This window comes from Prenolepis imparis, unplaced genomic scaffold (genome assembly GCF_030444845.1).
Source record: "Prenolepis imparis isolate NDT839.2.m4 unplaced genomic scaffold, iyPreImpa1.0 SCAF_7, whole genome shotgun sequence".
In the NCBI taxonomy this organism is placed as follows: Eukaryota; Metazoa; Arthropoda; class Insecta; order Hymenoptera; family Formicidae; genus Prenolepis; species Prenolepis imparis.
Window position 1 is genome coordinate 11,670,222 of NW_028141165.1, and position 24,762 is coordinate 11,694,983.

Below are 24,762 nucleotides of genomic sequence, written 5' to 3' on the forward strand. Positions count from 1 at the left end.
GGAACATCTGTAATTATCGAGAAAACTCGCAACGCGTGAATTCTCATGTGTATTCTGCCGCGAAACACCGCTGTTATACATGATCGAAAGATAATTAGCCGCTAATAGCAGTCACTAGAGCTGCAAGTAATTTAAATCATTTTGTCGTGCCGGGATTAATAATTGGTAGACTCCCACGGGGCTTCGTTCATTAATTGTATTTTATTGGAATTCGATAATTCATACAAGTAACCATCAGTTTATTACGAGAGTCATTATTAGCCATTACTAGCAATTAATCGCGATTGTAAAAAAGCCTTGTGCAATAAATGTCAACATAATGATAGCATGGTTGTGTCTACGAATCAGACGATTTATTATTCATATAACAGTTAAATATAACATAAATTTAATTTAATTTTTAGTTTTCTTCGCACAACACAATAGAATAAAAATTGCACAAAAATATAAATGGTCAGCAAATACATATTAATTTGTTAATATATGCGATATATATATATATATATATATAAAACAATAACAACTAAATTATCACTATCTATGTAAATTGAGAATAGTTATTATTATATAATTAACATTCTACAATTGCAAATTATTATTATATACACTTTGATAGTTGATATACTAATGTTTCTTTTCAATTTGTATTATTGCATAAATTATGAACAGCGCATTATATTATGCACAAACTCGGGCATTATACTGGCAAAATTCCTGGCCATAGAGTAATGTAATATCCCGCAGGCTTGATCGCGACTCGCCACGATATTACATATTTTACGATATATTAACGGTAGCGAGAAATCGGTAATTGCGCCCATTTACCACGGCGGGTTGGTTGAAATGAGTTACACATTCTGCAAGTGTCGATTTAATGGAAAGCAGCCATGTAATGGCGAATCGAAAAATTGCGGTTATAATCACTGAAGTTATCAGTGCATTTTTAATATCATAAAAGTAGATCAAGGAAACGAAATAATGCGTTCGCTCTTATATACGTAATCTAAATGTTTCTAAAAAATTCTGATTTTATAGTATTTGCATATTTTAATAAATTTTTTTATATAAAAGTTGCATCTTTAATTTTTTTAAATTTTAATATTCTAGAATTTCAGTATTTTGAGACATAGAGATCGAATCTATTAAAAAAATAGTTGTGCTCGTCGTAATTTTTTTTTTTACAAATGCATTTTATAAATATAACTTTTCCGACAGATTATACATAAATGCAATGTTATATATACATATATGCACACACGTACATGTAATATATATATATACATATACAAATACATGCATAATCATAAAAGAGAATCATATTTGAGTTATTTTAGATTATTTTGAGAATAAATGTCGCCTACAAATAAGCACATAATGTCAGGAGAATATTAAAACAAATATCAAATAATTATTGTATTATGCGTAAATAGAATATATTGAGTCCGTAGTGCGAATGTGTGACAGTTTCGTCAAGTGAACTCCGCGCGATCGTAATTTTAAATGTTATGTCAAATGTGTTAATAAAATTATCGATAGAAATTTAATTTTCTAGAACAAATATTATTTGCAAGTAAATGTATAGATCGGGAGTGCTAAAAAAAACTTTGACAATGCCGAGAAAAATTTCAAACAATCACAATTATGCATAAATACATCGTGACAATAAAGTGAACGTAAAAGCGAACGTGAAAGTTCCAACACATTAATTTCATAACTCCAAGCATTTTTCAAATAAAATTAAAAAAGTTGTACAAATATAATTTATACATAATTGTTGGGCAAAAATATTTAATATCTATTCTATAATCTAATCTTCTCTTATTTGTCAAAATCAATCATTTACTTCGTAAATATGATTACTATGATATTATGCATGAAGAATAAAATATGTTGCAAAAGTCATTTATATATGTTTACCCTACCGATATTACCTCGAGAAACATTCACATGTATATACTTAGAAGGCATAAAGCACCCGATAAAATGTGTGAGAATTTAAGAGATCGGCAGGCGGCGAGAGTTCCTTGACGAGATTTCACACAGGATCTTGACTAGACTGCCAGACTCGCAGCATGCCGTGTGTGCAACGCGCAAAGACTTACGGCCTTGGCACTTAATATGCAGTGGAAAGTCATTAGGGTAAATCGACTATTAGATTATCAAGATACCGTCGAGGCGGCGGTACAGCGACGTCTCTTTTTCGATAATCTTATCCCCCCCCCCGCGCGCGCTCGCGCGATCTTAACGAGCCGCAGATGCGAGACGCGGTTGCGACAGAGAGCCTCGGACAGATATTTATCACCGGCGTCGCCGGAACACGCGGAAAAGTTCGCCGCCGATAATTAAAGCCGGGATTTATTATCGCGCTCTTCATTGTGGCGTTAATCTTTTATCGCGTTTGGATTTATCGCCGGCTGAAACTAGCCGAAGCGCGGTTGCGTCAAGCCAATCCTATTCGAACGAATTGCTTTTTAATCCTTACTAATTTCGCCATAAAAAATTGTACAATCTTTTAAAAGATAATTAATGTCACATTAATTTCCCGAATATTGTTCCATAATTCACTAGTACTTTGGAATAATAAAATATGAATGACACGAGAGATTCGCAAACGAGATTCTTAATCTTTATAATATATATTATATATCATATATCTATATATTTTTTTTATTTCCCAATTTATATAGCCAAAAATTATCTTTTTTCTGAAATGCTAAAAGATCGATATGTCAGACCGAGAAAAGTATCGGATCTTACAGCTGTCACATGGCAGCGTTTGAGTTCCATCACTAAGTAAGCCTTGATTGGACAGAGTTCTTTCCATTTATCGCGAGCAATCGGCGCTTTGTAGACACGCCAGATGATTTTCGCAAAATGAATCTTTCGTAATTACACAGAAAGCAGTGAGTTCGTTTCGCCTCGGGCTCACGCGAGCTTCGACATCCATCAACGTCGTCTTCGGCATCGGGCCGAGGAATGCAGAGAGGGGAATTGTACGCCATCGATAATAACCGTCCCACGATCGGCCGCGACGACGAAAAAGATCTCTTTCGCTACTAATAACGTCTTATTAGCACGGCCGCGGTGACACATGAAAGATGACCATAATGAGGCCCTTTATATCTTAACGTGACAAATTGCGATTGCGCATGTTACCTCGCGACTCGCGGAATCGCGACTAGCATGCGTGAGTGCGCGCGATTAAACGGGAGAAACCTCGATCGCGGTTTTCCAACGTAGCGAAATCACCGAGTGCCATTCGAATAATTTTTAACATCGCTTGAATGGCTCAGTTCATTATATCAGCTTTAGAATGACGATTAGTCTATAAAATGACTTTCAACTCTCGATTTTTATTTCACACATTGAATCTTAGACACTCAGAATTTTTTCAGAACTTCTCTCTCTCTTTCTCTCTGTTATATTACCTACATATGTATAATTATATAAATCGTTTTTTAATTCTTTTATATTTTCTATATTTAATGCGCTGCCTCATTTTAATTAAAATTAAAAAAAATTAAGAGAGCAATACAAAGATTATCGCAGCTTAATCTCGTTTATATGAAAAATAAGTGGAATCGAATTAACGGCTTAACGAGGGGTCGCTCTTAACGAATCGCGTCGGCGACAAGAAGAGTACCTTTTTTTGCGCGAAGGCGTGTCGAGCTGCAGGCACAAGATGTGTGTAATGCCAGACGCAATAATGTCCAGGCCGTGATGAGTGCGATAGATCTCCCGGTAGTAACCGTAACGAACGAGACGCGTGATGGCAGCAGTCTGATAAAGTAGACAATCCGACGATTGCGCCGGCTACGCGCGTTGAAAATTACAGAAATCGGAATCGATGTCGAGATATTAAGTTGAATCTCCGTGTAAAATAAAAATGCAACATTATAACTGAATAATATCTGCTACGATGCTATAATAAATTTTGTATCGTATAAAAAGAAAAGAAAATAAATTCTGGAAATTCTGCAATATAAAATTACGTCGAGAAATTGTGAATATATTGACAGATGATATATAATTAATAATGTATCATCACAAGACTAGACACAATCATGAAATAGCGATTAATGAAAAATATTTCTGTAATTATATCAAATGGCGCGATAAAATTCTAGGGTGTCGAAGACTCTTGAAATTTGTGTATTGAAACGCGGCCAATTAAAATGATATGCGTAAATTGAATTTCTACAAGAAAAGTCAAGCTGTTGAGCAACATCGGCCACATCCGGAGGAGCCTACTCTTGATTATCCCCCGGAGGATCGGCGGCGATGCTCGCGAAGGGAACGAACGAATCGGTAGTTCGCCAATGGAGAGGCGTGTATATCCTTCACGTGACACGGGAACGAATGTCTAGCTGGTAGTACCCGGAGAGCAGTAATATACCTGGGTTACACAGTGCTCAGTGACTAATGAACCTTTACAGTCACCTTTACGTCCAACTGTCGACGTAGCGCGACTGGCTGAGTTTATTGCCGATGCTAATTCACGAGTCTCGGCAATTAGAGGCCGCCGCATGGAAGTCACCGCGCGGACCCTTATTCACCTGCAGGACCCCGTCGATTATCAGTGGATATTCCCGTCGATATAGGCACGATAACTTGGCGATACATGTCCGAGTAAGAAAATTAGCAATTGAATAATAACACGCGTTTGTGTATTACTGTAAATTATTTAAAACACGGAATCTCAGCTTAATTTCAAAATGACATAAAATTAAAAATGTATGCATTCCTATCAATTAAAAGAGACAATTAAGAAATAAATTTATGTACGGACAAATATTTAATAGATATTTTACGTATTTTTTTTAACGTCGATCGAAATCTGTCGACGGGATCACGTCGCAAGAATTATAGTCATTCATATAATTCTTCAGCCTATATTACATATCTGCGCGATCGTCGCGTCGTCGTGAAATCCATGTTGCTAATTTGCAAGCAGCATCTGTCTGCCTGTCTCGAGACAAGTTGACGCGGTATGTCTCTTACGCATGTCTTATACGCGCATGGAAGGACGAAATCTTTTCTTACAAGTGACAGCTCGACGAGGGATACGCCAAGGGATTCAGGTGATGGAAGGAAGCAGGGAGAAGGAGGTGGGATATGGAAGATCGCGCGGAAAAACCGGTATGTCGGTAGCACGTACGCCTAATGACGGGACGCAGCAGCGATCATTAGGATACGCCAGCACAGCAGCAGCAGGTCTTCGGGGGGGGCTAGGGTGACGAAGACGAACGGTGCGCCTGGACGGGCGTCTTCGTCGAAAGAAACTCGTTGTCGCCGAAAGGAATATTTATACAACCGAGCGAGTTTGCCTCGAGAAATCGTTAACTGCATTGTGGCTAGGGGAAAAATCACTTCGTCGGGGATCTTGAAGACGAGGACTGTACTATGAATCTCCTAACGACGAAACGTAGAACAGAGTACAATCCCTGTCAGATCCAACGCGATGAATAGCAAAAGTGATTTAATCGACTTGTAAACGATGGGTAACTAACGTCAGTTAACTTTAATACTTTACAGACTCTACGTATTTTTATCATATGCGAAATCTTTAGCTATTTTATGCACGATAGTAAAGTCATGCTTATTAATTTCTCCGATGCCGACAAGTATGAGCGAGTTTCAAACGATAACGGCCAATTAATTCCATTGAAATCAACACACTAATTATTTTACATAAACTATAAGATCGTAAACTCAAACGCTGGCTTCCATCTGACTCGACGTCATGCATACGTGATGATGCGTTTGTCGATATGGACCGGTACGTGCACGCAGTTCGCACGACCGATAGTGATTGATGATGATTAGCCGCCGATTTACCGATAAGGAAATGCACCTCGCTAACGTGTTACCGCGCTATGACGTAAACCGCGATATTAAAACGCCGCGTATGTTCATGTCAATGCGTTGCACAATGCGCAATTATAGCAAACGCACGATCACGTACATTAATGTCGCATTCGCATTTTCCAGTCCGATATCTGACGCATCTCGAATGCTACGTATAATAATATCATTTAAGTTATTTAAATATACATTAATTATGAGACTCTGAAACACAAAGAATAAAATGCGTATGTGATCTCTCTTAGATCAAAATTTTATACTCTGAAATATATAAAATTTATTTCACTATGAGAGCCAAATTTGTGACTTCGTTAAATCGGCAATTTCTTGAACTTGAGTGGACACGCGTTGAAATTTGCACAACAAGTCAATAACTCGTGCGAGAGAAGGTTTTACGATCTCGTAAGAACATCATAACCGGGGATATTACTCGACCACGTGTGTATAGCGTGTAACCACGTGTGTTCCTAAGTTACCTACCACGCATCGGGAATCTCCGGGACTTCGTTAGACGCGCAAGAGAGATCACGATCGCGACCGTCGTTGCACGCTGCGGCGAAGATACGGATCTACTACTTGCGTGACAATCGCCGGACAACAACGGAGCGTGAGCGCATCGGCGAACGCACGATTCTACCTGCTACTGGTTATGCGATGTGCGCTGATAAGCGGTATCGCACCGCTCGCGCACGATCTCCGCATCCCTTCCGGCATTTATTAGTCGCGATTGCGTCCGTAAATCTCTGCCGAAGCAATATGCAATGAAACAAATCACGAAACCGATTATTCGAATTCCGTGCATAATATCTTCATATCGTACACCGCTTATTATATCTTACGTTCGTATTGATAATTTTGAAAATTTAAACAATTTAAACAATTTCTTTTTAAATCCCAAATAAAAGATTAACGTAACGGAAGAATTCGAACTATTAAATAATTTGTTAGAATTATTCAATAATATTTTTAATCCTAACAATAAAGTTAAGTGTGGGAAATCTGATTTTTCTTTGAGAGAGAGAGAGAAAGAGATTGTTCATTGAACTATCTGTTAAATATCTCCGGTATTCTCGTGGCGAATCATGATCGCGACCAGGTAGGCACAGGACGCAGACGAGACGCGGATACATTTAAAGATCTCGGCGGACGCTCGGGACACATTAAAGTCCGTATCTCGCCTAAAGGGGCGATGACAGGGATCGCACTCGTGGCTTACCCTGAAAGTACCAGTCAGATCGTTATGCCACCGATGAAGCGACGGTAAATAAAACTCGCTGTTTGTCGACAAGGGCCGATAACGGTTAAGTGCTCGTTGGATGTTGTAAAAGAGTGAATATACGGGCATATAATGGTTCTATATAAAACATTTAGTAATTAACGATGCAACGAAAAAATATATTGATTTCCTGCCGATTTTTCTAAATTTAAATCAATTTAGTACAATTTTTCGAGAATAATATCAATGATCAAACTATATTATAAAATTAAATAAAATGAATGTATAAAATAAATATATTATAAAATTTATTTTAAAGTTCGGAGATTTTTTCGTATACATATACATCGGTCGGAATTTGTTTGCTCTCTTTATTACAACTTGTTTATACAAGAAAAAAAATCGACTTCGGAATCAAATCTCAGACAAGGTAGAGTCCGGATGTTTACTCTTGTACCGACGTTTTACAGCCGCGTAAATTTTCTGCTCGGTCGCCTCGCGCTTCTAAGCGATTTACGATACGATCTTACGATGGGGTATTTCACCGGTATCACGATGTATGAGGGACACGTATGCTCGGTAAGAACATAAAATTTATAATCTGTAGAGTTTAAAGCATTTTTCTTTCGCACGATATTCGAAAAAGGAAACAATAATTTATATAAAAAAAAATTACATAAAAAATAACCTTAGCAGTTAGTATAATAAATCATTCTATATCATCATATATAAATTAACTTTTCTCTCTCTTTCCCTCCCTCATCGTCGACTCATAAGCGTCCAGATAGGAAATTAATATACATAAAAATGTATGATTAAAAAATAAATTACACAATTATTCACATGGTTATAACACAGCAGTAAATGATATTAAAATTTAAGATTCAAAAAAGCACGAAAACTTATTAATGGATTATTCAAACTGTTATAACGAGAATATGACGCCGCAATATTGAAATTAAAGAACCGTTGTTTCGTTCAAGATAGAAAAAAAACACTAAATTTTCTTTCCAAAACACCGTTACGTAATCTTCCCGTCGCTCGATCCTGTGCTTTCTAGTTAGCGTGATTCAGTCGCAGGACCCGGGTGCACGCTCTTACACTCTCACGGACCCTTCGAGGGATCGCCAGGTAGTCGAGCGGTGATTAGACCGGCAGCTTGTTGTTTCCGATCGCTGCTAAATATCTCGTTCCGATGAACGGAACTCCCGATTCCCTTGGCGTGTCTTATCAGGTTCCGCTACATTCCATCGTCAAGTTTTTACACGAAGCATTTAGGAAGAAACCTTTGTATATTAGCAATCGAAAGCCCGTTTAACGGAAACTCAGCACGTGATATATAAATTATATGTACGGAACAGAACATCGTAAATTTTTGTAAACAGGTTTTGGTCCCGGTTTTGTGTGTGTTACCACTATGTTTCATGTTTCTAACATGTCCGCTTGTAAGACTCGCTGATGCCTCGATAAATTCACTACGTCGACAAATCGACATTGTCACCGTGACAACTTGTCCGTATCCGTAATGTTGAATAGCTTCGACGAACGTGATGTTCCATCGATACGCGATTCATAAAACATGAATCTTTGAGAAATAGCAGAAGAAACGATCGCGCACATTGATGTACGACGCTAAATGACAACGCAGACGATGTGTGAGAAATCGATCGCGTATAAATTTGCAAACTCGTATCCGCCGTCTCACCATCCAAACGTGTTTGTATATATTAATCTTTTTAATAGTTTAATCTTGCCTCTCCTCGACGATTTCGTATATTCGCCCATTTTCCGGCCCGTCTCGAAGAAGAGACAGGGACCCATTCTCGCATGCATAATCAAGCAGGTACGAGCGCAAATTCCTCGCGGATACTTTCTTCGCGCGATGCATACCTATACCTATGTATGTACGCGTCCGTCGAGAGATTCACGCGCGTCAGGACAAAATTACCGCGGATCTTTTTTTTTTTTCTTTTCATCATCGGCCCCTCTAATGCCAACCTGACTCGTCTACCCTTGGCGCGACGGCTGCGGTGGCGGCGACAGTTGAAAATAGTTTCGCGCCGACGAGCCGTGACTAAACGAACGGAAAACGATGGGCAGCCGGACTGACAGCGTCTATGCATGCGTCATTATCCACTCCAGGTGTTGCGCGCCGCGGCGTATATTTGCATGTCAGCGCGAATACCGCAGCCGCGAGACGCGTGACGTCTTGTACGACGAAAAAAAAGAGCCAGAGAGAAAGAGAGAAAAAAGGAGAAAGAAATATATAGAGAAAAGAAAAATCGTCCCTGGCGAATGAACAGATTCGGAACGGAATGATCTCAGGCTTTCGTTTCCCTTTTCGGAAGTGAAACGAGAGACGCGCCTTCAGATAGAGCAAACATAGGCGCGTCATCACGTGTCGGACGCCAACAACGAGCCCGCGGCGTCAAGATGAGAACAGGTAGATTCTACGTCGCGGGTGCCTGATTACGAGCGCGTGTATGCACGTGTAGATACATACATATACATACCAGCGAATGCCAGTCGCTGCTCGCAAACCGATGCCACCGTCGTCGCCGCCGCGTTTTTACCAAGGAGAGGGTTCTCGCCAGATGCGCTTATACGCGCGCGGGATCTTCGCAGCATCTTCTCTCGCCGGCCACCACCAGGACTTTCGTATAAATCAAAGCTTCGTTTCGCGCGCTCCTCCAGCCATAGATAGGTAGGTAGGTAGGTAGATAGATAGATATAATATCTTACGTTGGGGTCAAGGTGAATGCGTCACGTTCGTTTACGGGTTACACACGTGTGTGGATTAAGTACCACTATGGGCCATCGGATACCGAGAAAGAAAACTAATCTTCCCTGATTCTCCGGTTTGACGGAGAAGTCTCTCGCGCGCCTCGCCAAACCTCCTGACGTCCTCCAGAGACTTGTAACATCGCCTATACATGTATTATGATCCCCCTGTTGCGAATTTTATTTTCGCAAATTTATATAATTAAAAAAAATGCGATGCTTAGTAACATTTTATATTGTAAAAATGAAATGAGTTACGTGAAATTTCTGGTGATAAAAATGAAATCAGGCAGAATATATAGATATTTCATTTTATTAAAAGATTTAACAATAAATTTTTATGTAATTTAAAAAAGCATGCTCTATACATCTTTGCCAATAAAAAAGGTTTAATAACATTTATTTAGCTGAATTAATCGACAAAAAAGTATAAAATGAAAAAATAATGCCGTCATCTTTATTGGCTTCGTGTACTGCTATTTGTTCGGAAATATATTCCGCGGATATTTTCTGACGGAATCGCGGTTGTTTATTGACACGCAGCTCCGCAAGGTGCCTTTCAGGAATTCGTCTTTCTTTCGCAATTGTTCTAACCAGTCGTACCTACACATCTGCGGTCTACCTGCGGGTAGTCTGGAAAAAAAGTTGCTCAACTCAGCGGCGGTGCTCGTGCTGAGAATAAATAAATTAATAAATCGATCGGCATGGTCGGAATGCACGCGTGCAGAAAAAAAAGGGCGCGTGTACGTCGCACATGCTTGCTTAAACGGTACCTTTCAAATAATTCTCGAACACGCGCGCTGCAGATCCGCAAAAGAAAACAAAGTTAAATGCCGATGCATTGATGTTATCTCCATTTTAATAAAGGTAAAATGCAATCAGACTCGAGAATTCGATGACGCAATCGAACAGCGATGTATGAAGGCATTAAAACTTTGGTACCAAAATGTTGAATTAAATATTTAATATATTATGTGTTAAATATTTTTCTTTTTAATAATAATGTATATATAATATATTGAGATTCTTAAAATAGATCGATTGAAACAAATTATTTTCGTACCTCACATGCGTTTGCTCCGATTTTCAATGAAGTATGATAAAGTTTCATTTGTACTCTGCATAAATGATTCATAGCTACTTTATCTATAATTTATATGTTACTAGAACGACACAAACGCGCGCGTCATTCTTCGGTTTTGTTAAAAAAAATATTTAAAAAAAAAATAATATAAAGTTTGTTTAAACTCGATTAATTTTTTTCACAGAAATTAGCTGATTAGAGCGTTAATGTGCTAATTAAATTTTACAATAATAATATGTTAAAAAATTAAAATAGTAACAGGTTGTAAATAATATGTTATAATATCTTATTCTCGATTAATATTTTTTGACAGAAATCAGCTGATAACTGTCAAAAATATTTATCGAGTTTAAAGTATTATATATATATATATATATATATATATATATATATATATAACCTATTATTTAATACATATTATATTATTTTAGTTTTTATAACATTATTTTAAAAATTAATTAGTAAATTAACACTTTAATCAACTGATGCTTTAATCATATATGTCATGTAGAGCTTCAATTAATTTTTTTTCAGTAGTAATATAAGACATTAATCAGACGTTGTGATTGCTCGGTAGATACACTGACAAATTATCCAAATTAATTATTATACAACAAATTAATTATATAACAAATTAATTATTTTTTACAATAATCAAGCTTCAAATACACAAGGCATCTCGAAAACATTTCTATAAATACGAGAGAGAAAATATTATTGCGGAGAAAGAGACATTCTTTCTCTCAATGTTTCTTAATCAGCTGATTTTTCTGTCAAAAAATATTAATAAAATTTGCTAATTAAATATTCTAGCTTACCTATTTATATTTATGTATATTGTGTATGTTACAATTTGCTAATTAAATTTTAAAATAATAATATGGTAGAAGTTATAAAATAGTAATACGTTGTAAATAATATGTTATTATATAATACCTTATTCTCGATTAATATTTGTTCTTTCTAAAGCTATATCTTTTCGAACGAATCTCCTTCGAGTTTTAATTAATTATTAATATTAAGTCATGTATATAGTATCGCGCGCGCGCTATTAGAATGAAGTTGCCGATGTTCGTAGCGAATAGCGGCCATTACCGAAACGTCGCGAGTATCAGGCAGTTGGAGCTGCGTCCCGCTGTGATTAATTAGTAAGCATAATCGTTAGAAACGATTTCTAACCTTTGTATTGTAATATTTATCAATCGCATATCATAATTTCAAGGTTAATATGTAGTCGTAATTGTTCGAAACGCATATTTCGCGAAAAATTCGATGCAAAATCTCTTGCCAACATAACCCAATTGTTTTCGCGCGCACGAATGTGTTGCGTGGATATATTTATCGTTAATTCTAGTTTACATATATAGTTTACATACATTTATATTGTGTATGTTATAATGCGAAATAATAAGATTATTCTAATACATGTATGTATTTTATTTGTTACAGGTAGCATTGCGATACACGCGTCGTGTCGGGAGTACGGTGTAAAGTTTCGCGTGTCGGGAGTGCCGTGTAAAGTGTCGGGCGATCGTAATTATTTGTATTTTCGCGAGTGTCGTGAGTGCTACCATGGACCAAGAGAGGAGGAGGAGGCCCGGGGAGGCATCGGGCGACGTCGGGGCAACTATGAGGTATGCAAAATAAAACATTTTTTCTAAACTGTTTATGAGATATTCAACACACACATATGTATTATGTATATACAACATAATTTGAATATTTTGTTTTCAGATCAATGTGCTGTGTATTACAACTCTGCTATTGCACGTATTGGTGAGTGAGAAATTGTTTATTTTATAATATTTCTATAGCGGTAATAGGGGTATATATAATATGTTGAAAATATTAAAATAGTAACATATGTTTTAAATAATATGTTATAATATCTTATCTGCAATTAATATTTTTTGACAAAAATCAGCTCTGATAATTGTCAAAAATATTAATCGAATTAAAAATATTATAACATCCTTTTCTAAAAAAGACACGTTAAGTCGCTTCTTGCAAGTATTGTTGCATCTTTTCCGATGCTGATTAACTGTTTCGATTCGCATTATGCGTTATATTCGTATAGCATCGAGAGACTGTCATCGCGAGAGTTAGTAGTTTAACAGTTTGTTCAAAATAAAATAAAATAAAATAATATGTTTTAAATAATATGTTATAATATACTTTAAACTCAATTAATATTTTTGATAGTTATCAGCTGATTTCTGTCAAAAAATATTAATAAAGCGTTAATTTGCTAATTAAATTTTAAAATAATAATATGGTAAAAAATTAAAATACTAATATGTTGTAAATATATTGTATGCGCGATTAATATTTTTTGACAGAAATCAGCTGATAACTCAAAAATATTAATCAAGTTTAAAGTTTTATAAAATATTATTTAAAACATTATATTATTGTATTTAATTTTATTTTGAACAAACTGTCAAACTGCTAACCCTCGCGTGACAGTCTCTCGATGCTACGAATATAACGCACAACGCGAATCGAGACAGCCAATCAACATCGCGAAGAAGAGGCAACAATACTTGTGAGAATTGACTTAACATGCCTTTTTTAGAAAAGGATTCTTAATTATTTTCGATTCTCTATTGTTCATAATAAAAATTCATAATAAAAGTTCATGTTAAAATGCAATTTTTCATTTAAAATCAACTTAAAAGTAATCGAATGTACAAAGAACTCTTTGTACCCTTTCAACAATATAATTAATCCTTAATTATATCTCCGTTGAAATTTTTAAAGGCTGCGAAAAGAAAAGCTTACAGAATCCTCTTTAATATTTGATACGATGAAGAGACGGAACACCGGGTATATCGAAAGCGATTCATTGAAATTTATATATGAATGCTTGGTAAGGGCTCGGCGCGCGATAATCTCTCGATTGGCGTGTGTATTAACATTTAACGCGCCGCCGTTTTCATCGTCAGGCGTGTCATTGTGCGACGTGCGCCACGCAATTTGCTTCATTTCTTTTCTTTTTTTCTTTTTTTAATGCGCGCGCGTCTTCTCGTAAACAGGAGTGCCGAGTGTGTTCCGTCTCACGGATCTCGAGAAGATGAAAAAGTAGACGCCGCCTGCGCGACGCACCGGCATGTAATCTCGTGATTGACTCGCCCACATTTTCCGCGATTTTTCCCCGCTGTCCCCTGTTTTTTTACACCTATCTAGCACAAGCTCACCGCGCGACGAGAAAGTCGAGAATGTACGCGGAAATCGGACTGGGCGTGACATACGATTTGTGTTTTAATCTCGGCGAGAGCTCTCGCTCGACATCGATGCAAATAAGCGGTCTGGCTTAACAATGGAATATATGACGTGTATAACACAAAAATTATTATATTAATTGTAATTATTTAGAAGAAAATTTTAATGAGCGCGTTAATTTACGAGAATTTTCTGATTCATCAAAGAATCTGTGACTAAAAGCAAGTAGAAGCTCTGTAATTTTTATTAGTTGACACGAAATCGCGTGAATAATTTTTAAATCAAATTTGTTAACAAGGACACGCGATGTTTATGCGTAAACCATTGTAATTCCGCATTTCTTGTAATTTCTCGGCAATTGTCGACTTGGCGGTTCTTACTTCGTCCGCGGCCGAATCAGTGCATAACTCAAACGTCACCTAGCACGACGTAGATCTATCAAGCATTCGCTGTGGATCGATGGAAAGAGAATGGAAGCCACGACGGATTAATCTCGAAGTGCAGCGCGTGCAACGTGGCCCCGGCGAAAGTATCGCGAACCGACAGAGTATAATTCATTATTTTTGTGCTGTCAACGCTCACGTATTCTGTTGTCTTCGAAAGATTAAATTACATTCTGGTGCGGTGCAGAACGGTGGACTTGCAGAAATCGAAAGGACGGAGTGCGATTTTTACCGTCTCATTATCGTGGACTTCTCGAGATGACGAATGTTCGCAGCGATTTTTTATACGATATTTATTTTTTATCTTTTTTATTTCTCGCAAAAATTGTCATTCTTAGTTTCGCGTCCTCGTATCGTGGAGCTTGCATTTATTATATTTAAAAAATATAAAAAGTAATCTAATGTTATATTTCTTGCCGTGCTCCCAACTCCAGCTGCATCGGATTATACGTTGCGAAATATCTCGAAACAACACAAACAGCTGTATCCGTTCGCGATGACACACAAGGAAATAACCGATTCGCGGCGAACGCTTTTAGATGCACTTTGCGATTTGTCATGGGGTCGGACGTTACGGCAACCGATCGAAATCAATGTTTATGGTGAACGGCCGATGGTGACAATATGTGGTTGGGTAACTAACGGGTAACTCGATGAGCCAGATCGTATGGGAAAGCCATGCTTGTTTGCGACTCTATTCCCTCGCCATTGTACGCCCGCGATGACAGAAACCGGTGAGATTTATTCGCTATGTCGCGAACACGGACAACACCTTGTTCTCATTCGCGTGCTCCACTTTTTACGCCGCTCTGGCGCGCTCTTACTTAGTTTCATAATTTACCTCGGAGACGGATAAAACTTTTTGCCGCAGCAATGTTTTGCAAACGTTAATATCGCGTTAGGTAATGCGCGCGGTGAGTGATAAGAGTTGCCGTAACAATAATCTCGCCTGCAATATGACACATATTAGCGTTCGTATGTAAAAATTATATTATTTTACATTCTATCTTCTTATAATCGATATTAGATATTGGATAATTGAATGCAATTTCCAATGACGAAATTCTTTCGTCATAGAGGCAAATGATTTTCCTATTGGCAACAGCTGGCAGCTTTCATTTACAAATCACGAGACAAGCGCGCAATTTCGTGCGAATTAACAGACAATAAATATGTACGTATACATACATATCCGCTCGAAGAAAGTCGCGGGGTCCAAGCAACTGCGAAATTAATAATCCGTCGTTTCTTATGCCTCGTTATCGCGCATCGTCACGTCTTTATAACGCGGCCGACTTCCATACGTCAGATGTTATCGTCGTATATCTCTCGTACAGCTAGCAGCTAGTAAAGTAAGTGCAAGTAAGAATAAACTACGCGCAGGGGGAAGCAGGGAGGGAACCGCCGCCACCCTCGATGTTCCGCCCCGGCGAATAGATAACATCTTCGTGCATATACTCGCTCCGTCTTTCTTTCCTTCTCCCTTTTCTCTCTTTCTTCGTATCTCCGCGCACCTTCCTCAACCCTTCCGTTCAACTCGCGACCGTTCGCCCGGAGGCTTCCCTACGAACGGCTACTTCAGTAGCCGCACCATCTGGGCACCATAAATCCCCGTTAGCCGTCTATGCTGCGCCGATACGCGCGGACATCAACGTCAAATTGGATCGCGCTTTCTGATCTCGATGAATGAAAAATCGACCGCGAATTTTGAGATTTTACGAGAAAGGGAGATTGTATTTTAAATTCGAGAATATCTTCTGCGCATTTTTCAATGTTAATTTCAACGAATAATATATTATAGTTTTCTCCTATTTCTCAAACTTGATGAAATTAAGGAATTTTAATTATTATATTAACAGATATTAAAAGAAAGCGTAATAAAATTGTTTCCTCTCTCTTTTTTAATGTGACAACAGAAATTTTTGTCTCTTCAATTCAAATTTTTCTGAAATACACTGTTTGCAAGGTAAATATAATAATTGTATGCGGCATTTTCTTTTAGAATTTAAAAAATTGCAAACATGATAATATTGCATGGCTGCATTGTACATCTCTACAAAACAACACTGGTAAATGTATTTCATATGTTTGAACGTAAATGATTATTTCATAATGTTATAAGTTTCTTCTCTTTGATGGTCAAACAAAAATAAATTCCTTTATTGTCAGCTTAATGGCCATAGTGACATTTATTCTTCTTCCAAGACTCAAATTATAGGATTTGAGAGTTCCGTTGAATAAACCGGTGGACAGTTCATTCGACGAGCTGTTCTTTCGCGATTTTACACGTAATTTTTGTGAAAGCTTTGTGCGGGAAGACTAGAAGAGACTTTATTTATAAACTATACAAAAGAGTCTTTCACATTGGCAGTATTAAGTATCCGCAAAAAATTAAAATAAAAGACATACAATTAGATAATTTTTCTCTTCTCTCCTATATTCGATTAAATAAAAATTTATTTTCTTCGTCGTAGAAAATTTTAATATTTAATATAAAGATAGTTGCGAGTTTTGCTTTTTCAAAGTTTAATTATGCACCCTAATAAATTTTTAATAAGATGCAGATATAAATTAGAGCAGAGTATTCTTTAGACTAATTGCAGTCAATTGAACAATCGCTCACACACAAAATAGATGATTCAATTAAAACTCGAAACTCCACCGTAACGCCACTGTAACATATTACAGTTATGTCTATGTTACGATTATGAGATCGAAAAAAATGCAAAAAAATTTTGCTTCAAGTTTTAGAGTACGAAAGACCGCGAAAGTTTAACAAACGACTCGTTAAAGCACTTCCGTGCTTTGGCAACGGAATTGCTGACTTGTTAGATCGCTCGAGAGCCGATAACTGATTATTGTAGCACCGTGCTCGACCACGGATGTATCGGCATCTCCGCGGATGTCGATCCGCCGTTGAAGCCGTAGCCTGTACAAGCCACCACCGCGTGGGAGAGCATGTTACAACCCGGTCCGGAGGCTTTGCGCTCCCGGCTCGTCGCTCCTTCTTCCTCCACTAAGTACTCGTTTGTTCCGTTTTCTCGTCTTCCCCTCTCGCCACCTGTTTTCTATGGGAACCTGACGAAGAGATCCCTCTTAACGCCGCGATATATTGCCATTTGTTTCGCCCGCTATAAGGCAATCGAATATGTTTGTCAGTATCGCGGAATCGAACCTTCGAATCTTGCGAGGAAGTCGATCATGACCGTTATTTTGCCGGCAAATATGGTCCCAAGCCGATGGTACCGGATTATATCGCCGACTTTAACTACGATCGCGCCTTCATCGATATCACGTACGAGAGATCCTTCCTCGTTTTCTCACCGCGCCGATTTTTCGTGTATCTCTTGTGCTTGTTATTCATTTGTTGATCGTAGATCTCCTTCCAAGAAGCATCGCCGTCCGGATATAGCGGAGTGGAGATTATGTTAGCGAGATTCTACGATCGTAGAATTCTACGAGCAAAAGTTCGAGTTCGAAAGAGCATTTGAATTAATCAAAAAAGAAATATATCATTTACTTGGATAATTTTTTATGACTATATATTTTTAAAAATCGCTACCAAACTAATTGAAGAAAAGATCTCATAATGTTTAGCACCATAAAATTTTGTCAGCAAAAAAGCTTCAATTGTTGATTAGACACGAAAGAAATTCTTGAAATATAGCACGGCTTTCTTAAAATAATAAACCTGTCTAAGAAGAAAGGTGAGCATAGGTATCGTCTCGAAGGCATTGACTCGCAAGATATATCCGCAATTACTGTGCAACATGACTACGCGAAATACACAATGTATTAACGCTTATGAACGAGAAGGCAAGGTCAAAGACTGTAGACTTCGTTATACGTTGTCACAAATTTACTGCCGATGGGGATAAACGTTAAAAAGGAATTAAGCGATAACACATTATCGCACTAGGATAGTCAAAAACTTGCTTTCTCGCGAAAATATTTTATCCGGATATATGCGAATGGTAATAATTAATAATAATTACGTACGATTTGTAATTTTTAAAAAATACTAAAGAAATAAAATAATTATATGCATGTGATCATAAGATATGCGATAGTCACACAAGATGACAGATTAAATTGCATTAAATCAGATTTAATGCAATCTCTAATTTTATTTATTTAAAAAAAATAAGCTTAAAGATGATACATTATTTCTTAATCAAATATTGTCTTCTGTCGCAATCTTCATTAAAATAGAAAGAATTCTCATGGGAAAATATCATTAAGTGAAACATCTTTAGTGTCTCGCGAATATTTGATGCTTATCATTCGCTCTCCGCGGGAGGGAACAAAGATACTAATCGCAACAGCGCGAGAGCAGTATTATGAATAGGAAAATAATATCGGACACGTCGTCTCTCGCGTAAGCAGGTTGCAAGCCGGTAAAGAGCGACGAGAGTCCCGGCAATTCGCGAGAGACGATCTATCACGCTGATCCCCGATCGACGAGAGATAGACCGCGTACGTCGATGATCGCTTACAAGGCATCTCGTCGGAGACAACCGAGGAATCTCGCCGGTTTCTTCCACGTCGTATAAAAATGTCGTGTGCGCGGAACTCCTTGTCGACGTCGTGAATTATTATGACGTTAACGGGACGCGCGCGCCTTTCTTGCGACGGTGACTCGTCGAGCGTTCGCCGAGTGTTGCATTATCGTTAATCGCTGACACGAGACCCGTGGAAATCGTTCTGAGCGATGACGTTTGCTCGAAGAATATTCAACGATTGAAAGAAGCGTGCAATGCACAGTAAGTCTCTTTAAGGCGGGATTGAATATCGTTATGGTAAATCATCGAGATGGTCACCCGAGACATATTATTATGAAATAATAATGCGATACAATTTTCTTTTTAATTGACATTACAAAGTTGTCAAGATACTTGAGATAGAATAATTTTCGACTTTTCCCATCGCAACGAAAAGCAAATAGGGAGAAACGAGAAATTGAATATATAAGAGACATCGGATTAATATATTAATATTCGTGTGCATTTCGACAAACAAACAAATACGCGTGGCGAGTAATTCGTATGATATATCGCTGAACACAAGGTGTAATCATCCCGGGGCTGCCCCTCGGTAATTGCAACGTTTCCGCTCGGTTGTTCAACAATGATTTTCCCCGATCGGCCCCAACGATTCGACGAGGCCATCGGCGTTCGGCGTACGGAGAAGGTCAAAACGTAATGAGTGATAATGGAAATTGCGTCTTCCATGCGGCCACATTTTCAGCGAAAAGTCTTGACATTCTCACGTGAAACTCCGTGGGGTAAAACCGTGACAGAGTATCTGCTTCCTCGATCGCGAATATTTTCGTGGCCGTTATATGCGAAAGACCGTCGCGCATATAATCTGTCACTGGACGTAATTACGTAATACAAGCAGATATAATCGATGTGTCTCCCGTGTCTTCTTGTCACAATACATCAAACATCATTTTTTTTTAATCACGAAATTATATATTATCGAAACAAACCATACATTTATGTATTGTGCCCCGATAATAATTATATATCCGAGGTAGAAGAATGTGAGTTTACGTTAATTTTGCAACAATTTGATAATTTATCTACGGCGACCATTTAATCTGTTTACGAGGAAACCAAATCGGGGTTCTGAATCTGCAATTGACAAACGTGAGTCGGTCACAATCGGATACGCTTGCAAGTTAAATGCTGACACACCAGCGACCGCATGTATACGACACGAAGGGAAGAACGGAACATAATGCACCCTAACTGCTCGTTAATCTGCGGGAAGTAAAATGCACAGATTGATGCATATTTTGCGAGCGAGAAGAGAAAATAACGAAAGGCGCGGGAAAAAGATCGTCGCAATAAAGAAAATAATTTTAGAAAGATCTTTAATTGAGAAATAAATGTTTAAAACTAACTTTTAAAAAATTTGATCAATATTTCCCGAAAACTGCATGATTTAAATCGCCATCAAAAATTTTATTTCCTATTTCATATTCAATTTTGTTTTTTATTTTCTTCAAGTGTTCTCCACTCTTCCAATTTTATATTTATTTTAATATTCTGCAAAGTTTCGAGTGCTGGATAGTAATTCACGCAAATTGTAAGGATTTACATTCGAAATATAAGAAGTTACATGCGGCAAGATTGATCTCACGACGAGGTCTCCCCCTTGGCAAGTTTTCTATCAGCAATGTGCACCTGTGAATTACGACGCATACGTTGTTTTACGTATATGTACGCGAGGGTCGCGAGATGCGCTATCGCGATCTAACAGTACGCGACCTTAAATCTCCCAAGAACGTTGCTCATTTCTCCGCACGTGATGCTCAACAGATTTTTACGATAGAAAAGCGTGACGGTTTTTTCCTTGCGCGTAAAGGAATTTTGTTTCATTCAAATCAAAGTAGAAATATTATTTGATGGTGTACTTACGATGTTGTACTACGTCGAATATACAGAAATAGTAGATAAGAAGGAACAGCAATTTATCTGAAGACTTACCTGAAACAGAAAATAATAATAATAATAAGTAACAATGTTGTAAACACAATGAGACATAAAGTGTAATGTGTCTTATTAAAACGTTTCAATAATGACGCGCCCACAATATCCTGATCGAGGCAATTCGCGATGAAATAGTCCGCGCATCGGTCGTAACGGCGTTGAAGCTTAATCTACAACATGAGAGAGACGATCGAAGATGTTCTTTCTCAACCGAGCGCCTCGGTGATGTTCGAGGCGCTGGCCTCTCATTCCCTCCATTACCAAGTCCAGTTCCCACGTTTATATCTCATTCGCTACAAAGTTCGCGTCGTAATCGCATAAAACGATGCTCCCATCGTTGATAAGCTTATAGATCTTAGGATCCGAGAAGAATTATGTTACGTTCTCGTAACAATAAATTTGTATGATGATTCGCGTAACAATTTGCAAAAATTTTGCCGCTCGTTGCTTTCTCGGACGACGCGTGTCTTCGATCATCGTCATCAGATAAACATTTTAAGTCAAGAAACATTGAATTTTTAAAAAAAATTCTGTAGAAACTTTAACACCATTAAGACAATTAAAAAATAATTTTAATTTTAAATGTAATTAGAGGAAGAGGAAGCAGAGAATAGAGAAACATATTTAAAATTAAACAAAAAAATCGAAATTTGTGTAATCGCATCTTTTATCGTCAATATAATATAATTATCGCAAATCACATTGTGCGATTTTGACGCTAAAATCAGAAACCGTCGCTTGCAATTTCATCCGTAGAGTTAAAGAGTTGAGGGGGATGGTCAGCTGTGACAGGGTGGTCCCCTGGGCGATCTAATGACCCGCGCGATGAATCAGCTACCTTTCGCAATCTGCAGAACTAGTAGAATCGCCGCCGTCGCGATCGGCAGGTAGCCTTCATCCTTTCTCAGCGGCGGGAGGATGCGGCTCTCAGGATCCCTAAGCTCACTTACTCTCCCGCTCACCAATTCCGGTTCCCACGTTTACATTTCGTGCATGCGCAATGCCCAGCCGGCCAAGTGCATGTATGTATATAGCAGTGGTAGCTCGTTAACCGGATAACGGTAGGTCGGGTTGCAGCGCAGTCGCGATGCAAGCGCACAACCACCGAGAGGCGCACCACGATGGTCGAAGTGCAACGATGGCGAGCGAGAAGAGAAGAGAAGACAGAAGGGAACGGAGAAAGAGACGGAAGGGGACCCCGGACGTGGCTTACTAGGGTACTACAAGGTACCGGAGAACGTCGCGGCTCGACCCTCGCGGACGCCCTTAGGCTCATAGTACAAAGCTCACGTTAACGTGTCTATTTGAGATATCAGCGATCGGACCGACCGACACGGTTGCTGCACGACGCGCGACGACTTCGCTTCAGGTCCTCGCTACTTAGCTTGCGCTGACCGATCGAATGCAAGGTACCTTGCGGACGACAGGTAGCCATCAACGTTCGTTTCCGCGTGGAATCGATTCTTCGAAATCGAACGGCACAATGGCTTACTTAAAATAATTATATTATTCGATCGAAATGTGTTCTAATGCTACTTGATTTTATTTTAATTTTTAGCGAGTACGAAAAAATATATTTCTTTCTGTGAATTTTTTTATCTGTCGGAACATCTGATTATAATAATTAATCGAAAAAATATGATATAGGTATTATTTGTACATTTATTTTTTTTATACTTGCTGAATATTATCTGAATATTTAATAATAGCCTCAGATAATTTTTGCAACAACTCTATTAATAGGTTATTTTCCTAAGAACAATTTTTTATATCAAAATAATATTTCAATTCACGTTAAAAGAAGAAGCACATTACTGAATGCTGAGAAATCTAATTAAAATTATTTACAAAGACCAAGATATTAATTTATGACGCGTATCATCCAATAATATTAACGATGTTGCCAAGAAATTTATACGTACGTGATTTGTGCCAATAAATTCATCAATTATTTTTTGACAATATATTAACTATTAACTTTCTCTTCGAGATGTCTGATAGGAAATGGTAAACGTTATTTCCATCGCACAAATTTCTAACTTCTTCGTGAATAAACTCGAAACAGGATACAACGGTGAATGGTAATTTTTCTGGGTTCAGCATATAATATTTTAGAACCTTAATAGAAGTACATTATATTAACAAACATTAAAAAAAAAATAATAAAAAATATATCTTCAAAAAATTGTCATATATATGTATTTCTATTCTAAATTTATTATTTATTTTTGTGTGGAGATACAATTCAATCTTCTATCTTAAATTTCACTAAACACAATAGTAAGAGTGAATCGCGTCTCTATGCGTTGCTTGACCGCCTTTTTGCCCGGGGTCCATTCGCGCGCAACAAAGTTCTCGAAGCTGGCGCGCGCGCTTCTCTTCGCGATGTACGTCATATCCGCGTGGACGGACGGCATAGAATCAACAGGATTACAGGCCTGCGAAAGCGCTCGCAGGCGCGGCAGTGGTCTACCTATCCATTTACGTAGAAAGTATACATACTCGCGTCGAGCGAAAAAAATCGTGCGTAATACCCGCAATTAAATCGAGTATAAAGTCATTTACGAGACGCGGCGTGCCGCCCCTCGCACATTGAGAGGACTCCAGAGACTTCGCATTAAATGCGTAATGAACGGGGTAGGAACGCGCCTCTCCTCATCAACGACGCATTTTTCTAAGAACGCTAATTAACGCCGCGCCGCTGTATTACGTGCGAGAAGTGCAGTTATCCCCGAGTTGTTCGCGCTGCGAGCAATCCGCCAGATTGGAAGATACTTCCTTCTTACACTATAGTTGTACAACAATCTTATTGTCTCGTATAATTTCTCATTCGTTTTTAGAATAAAATAGCTTGGAGTTATTTTCAAAGACATTCAATTTCGCGCGATTTCCCAAATCATATCAATTATTATCATATGAAATAAATATAAAATTTATATTAAAATTGTTTAATTTTTGTCATGGATAATGATATACATAAGTGGTCCATATAACCTGACTGTCAAATATTTAATACAACAATTTATATAGTTCGCTGCAAATGTATCCATGCATTTTGATCATATATATTTTTATTCAGCAGATAGAAATTATTTTCATATGAATAAATTGTACGTATGCACAAAAGTTTTCTTGTGAAACAAGAGATCTTTTAAAATAAATTTTAAATTGCATTTTGTCACATAAGTATATACAAGTATAAATAGTTTTTTAGGCTTCGATCATTCTTCGCCACCGAGAGATTTACCGGGAGCACATGAGGAAATCGAAATCATTTGATATTCGCCTTTAGAAAAGTTGGTTCGAGATATAAACATGTTATAGCTTCCGCAGCTGTCGCTGAGATTTCCTTGCCGCCGCCGGCATTGCGGAACTATATTTCGCAACGTCATCTTAATAATGTGTTAGTTCCTCCCTATAGTGGTGCCTCTCTCATCTTCTCTCGCTTTTGTGCATTTTTTAATTTTTTTAGCCGTTTTAGAGATTTATAAGCATCGTTTGCGAGTCTCTACTTCACACGTGGATAGTAAATTAATTGAGTAACCGCTAAAGACCTCTAATCAAAATGAGTTTTACTAATGGAAACTACTACTCATATAATTTAGAGTGTTTAATCGTTTTCGGAAACCAAAATTACCGGGTAACGCTTCTATT

The 24,762-nt window shown here is 37.9% G+C and overlaps 2 protein-coding genes across 3 annotated transcripts in view; one reads left to right on the forward strand and one right to left on the reverse strand.

Moving 5' to 3' along the window:
• Positions 1–12,603, forward strand: part of LOC145938776 (uncharacterized) — a 103,395-nt gene extending 90,792 nt beyond the window's left edge. For both annotated transcript variants that reach the window (XM_083042530.1, XM_083042531.1), the window contains one exon: positions 12,396–12,603. In XM_083042530.1, coding sequence (XP_082898656.1) covers positions 12,396–12,399 — 4 coding nt within the window. In that variant the 3' untranslated portion in view covers positions 12,400–12,603. The remainder of the gene's footprint in view (positions 1–12,395) is intronic.
• The window catches only part of LOC145938774 (uncharacterized), a 297,324-nt gene that overhangs the window by 82,328 nt on the left and 190,234 nt on the right, over positions 1–24,762 (reverse strand). The gene's annotated exons all lie outside the window — the stretch shown is intronic.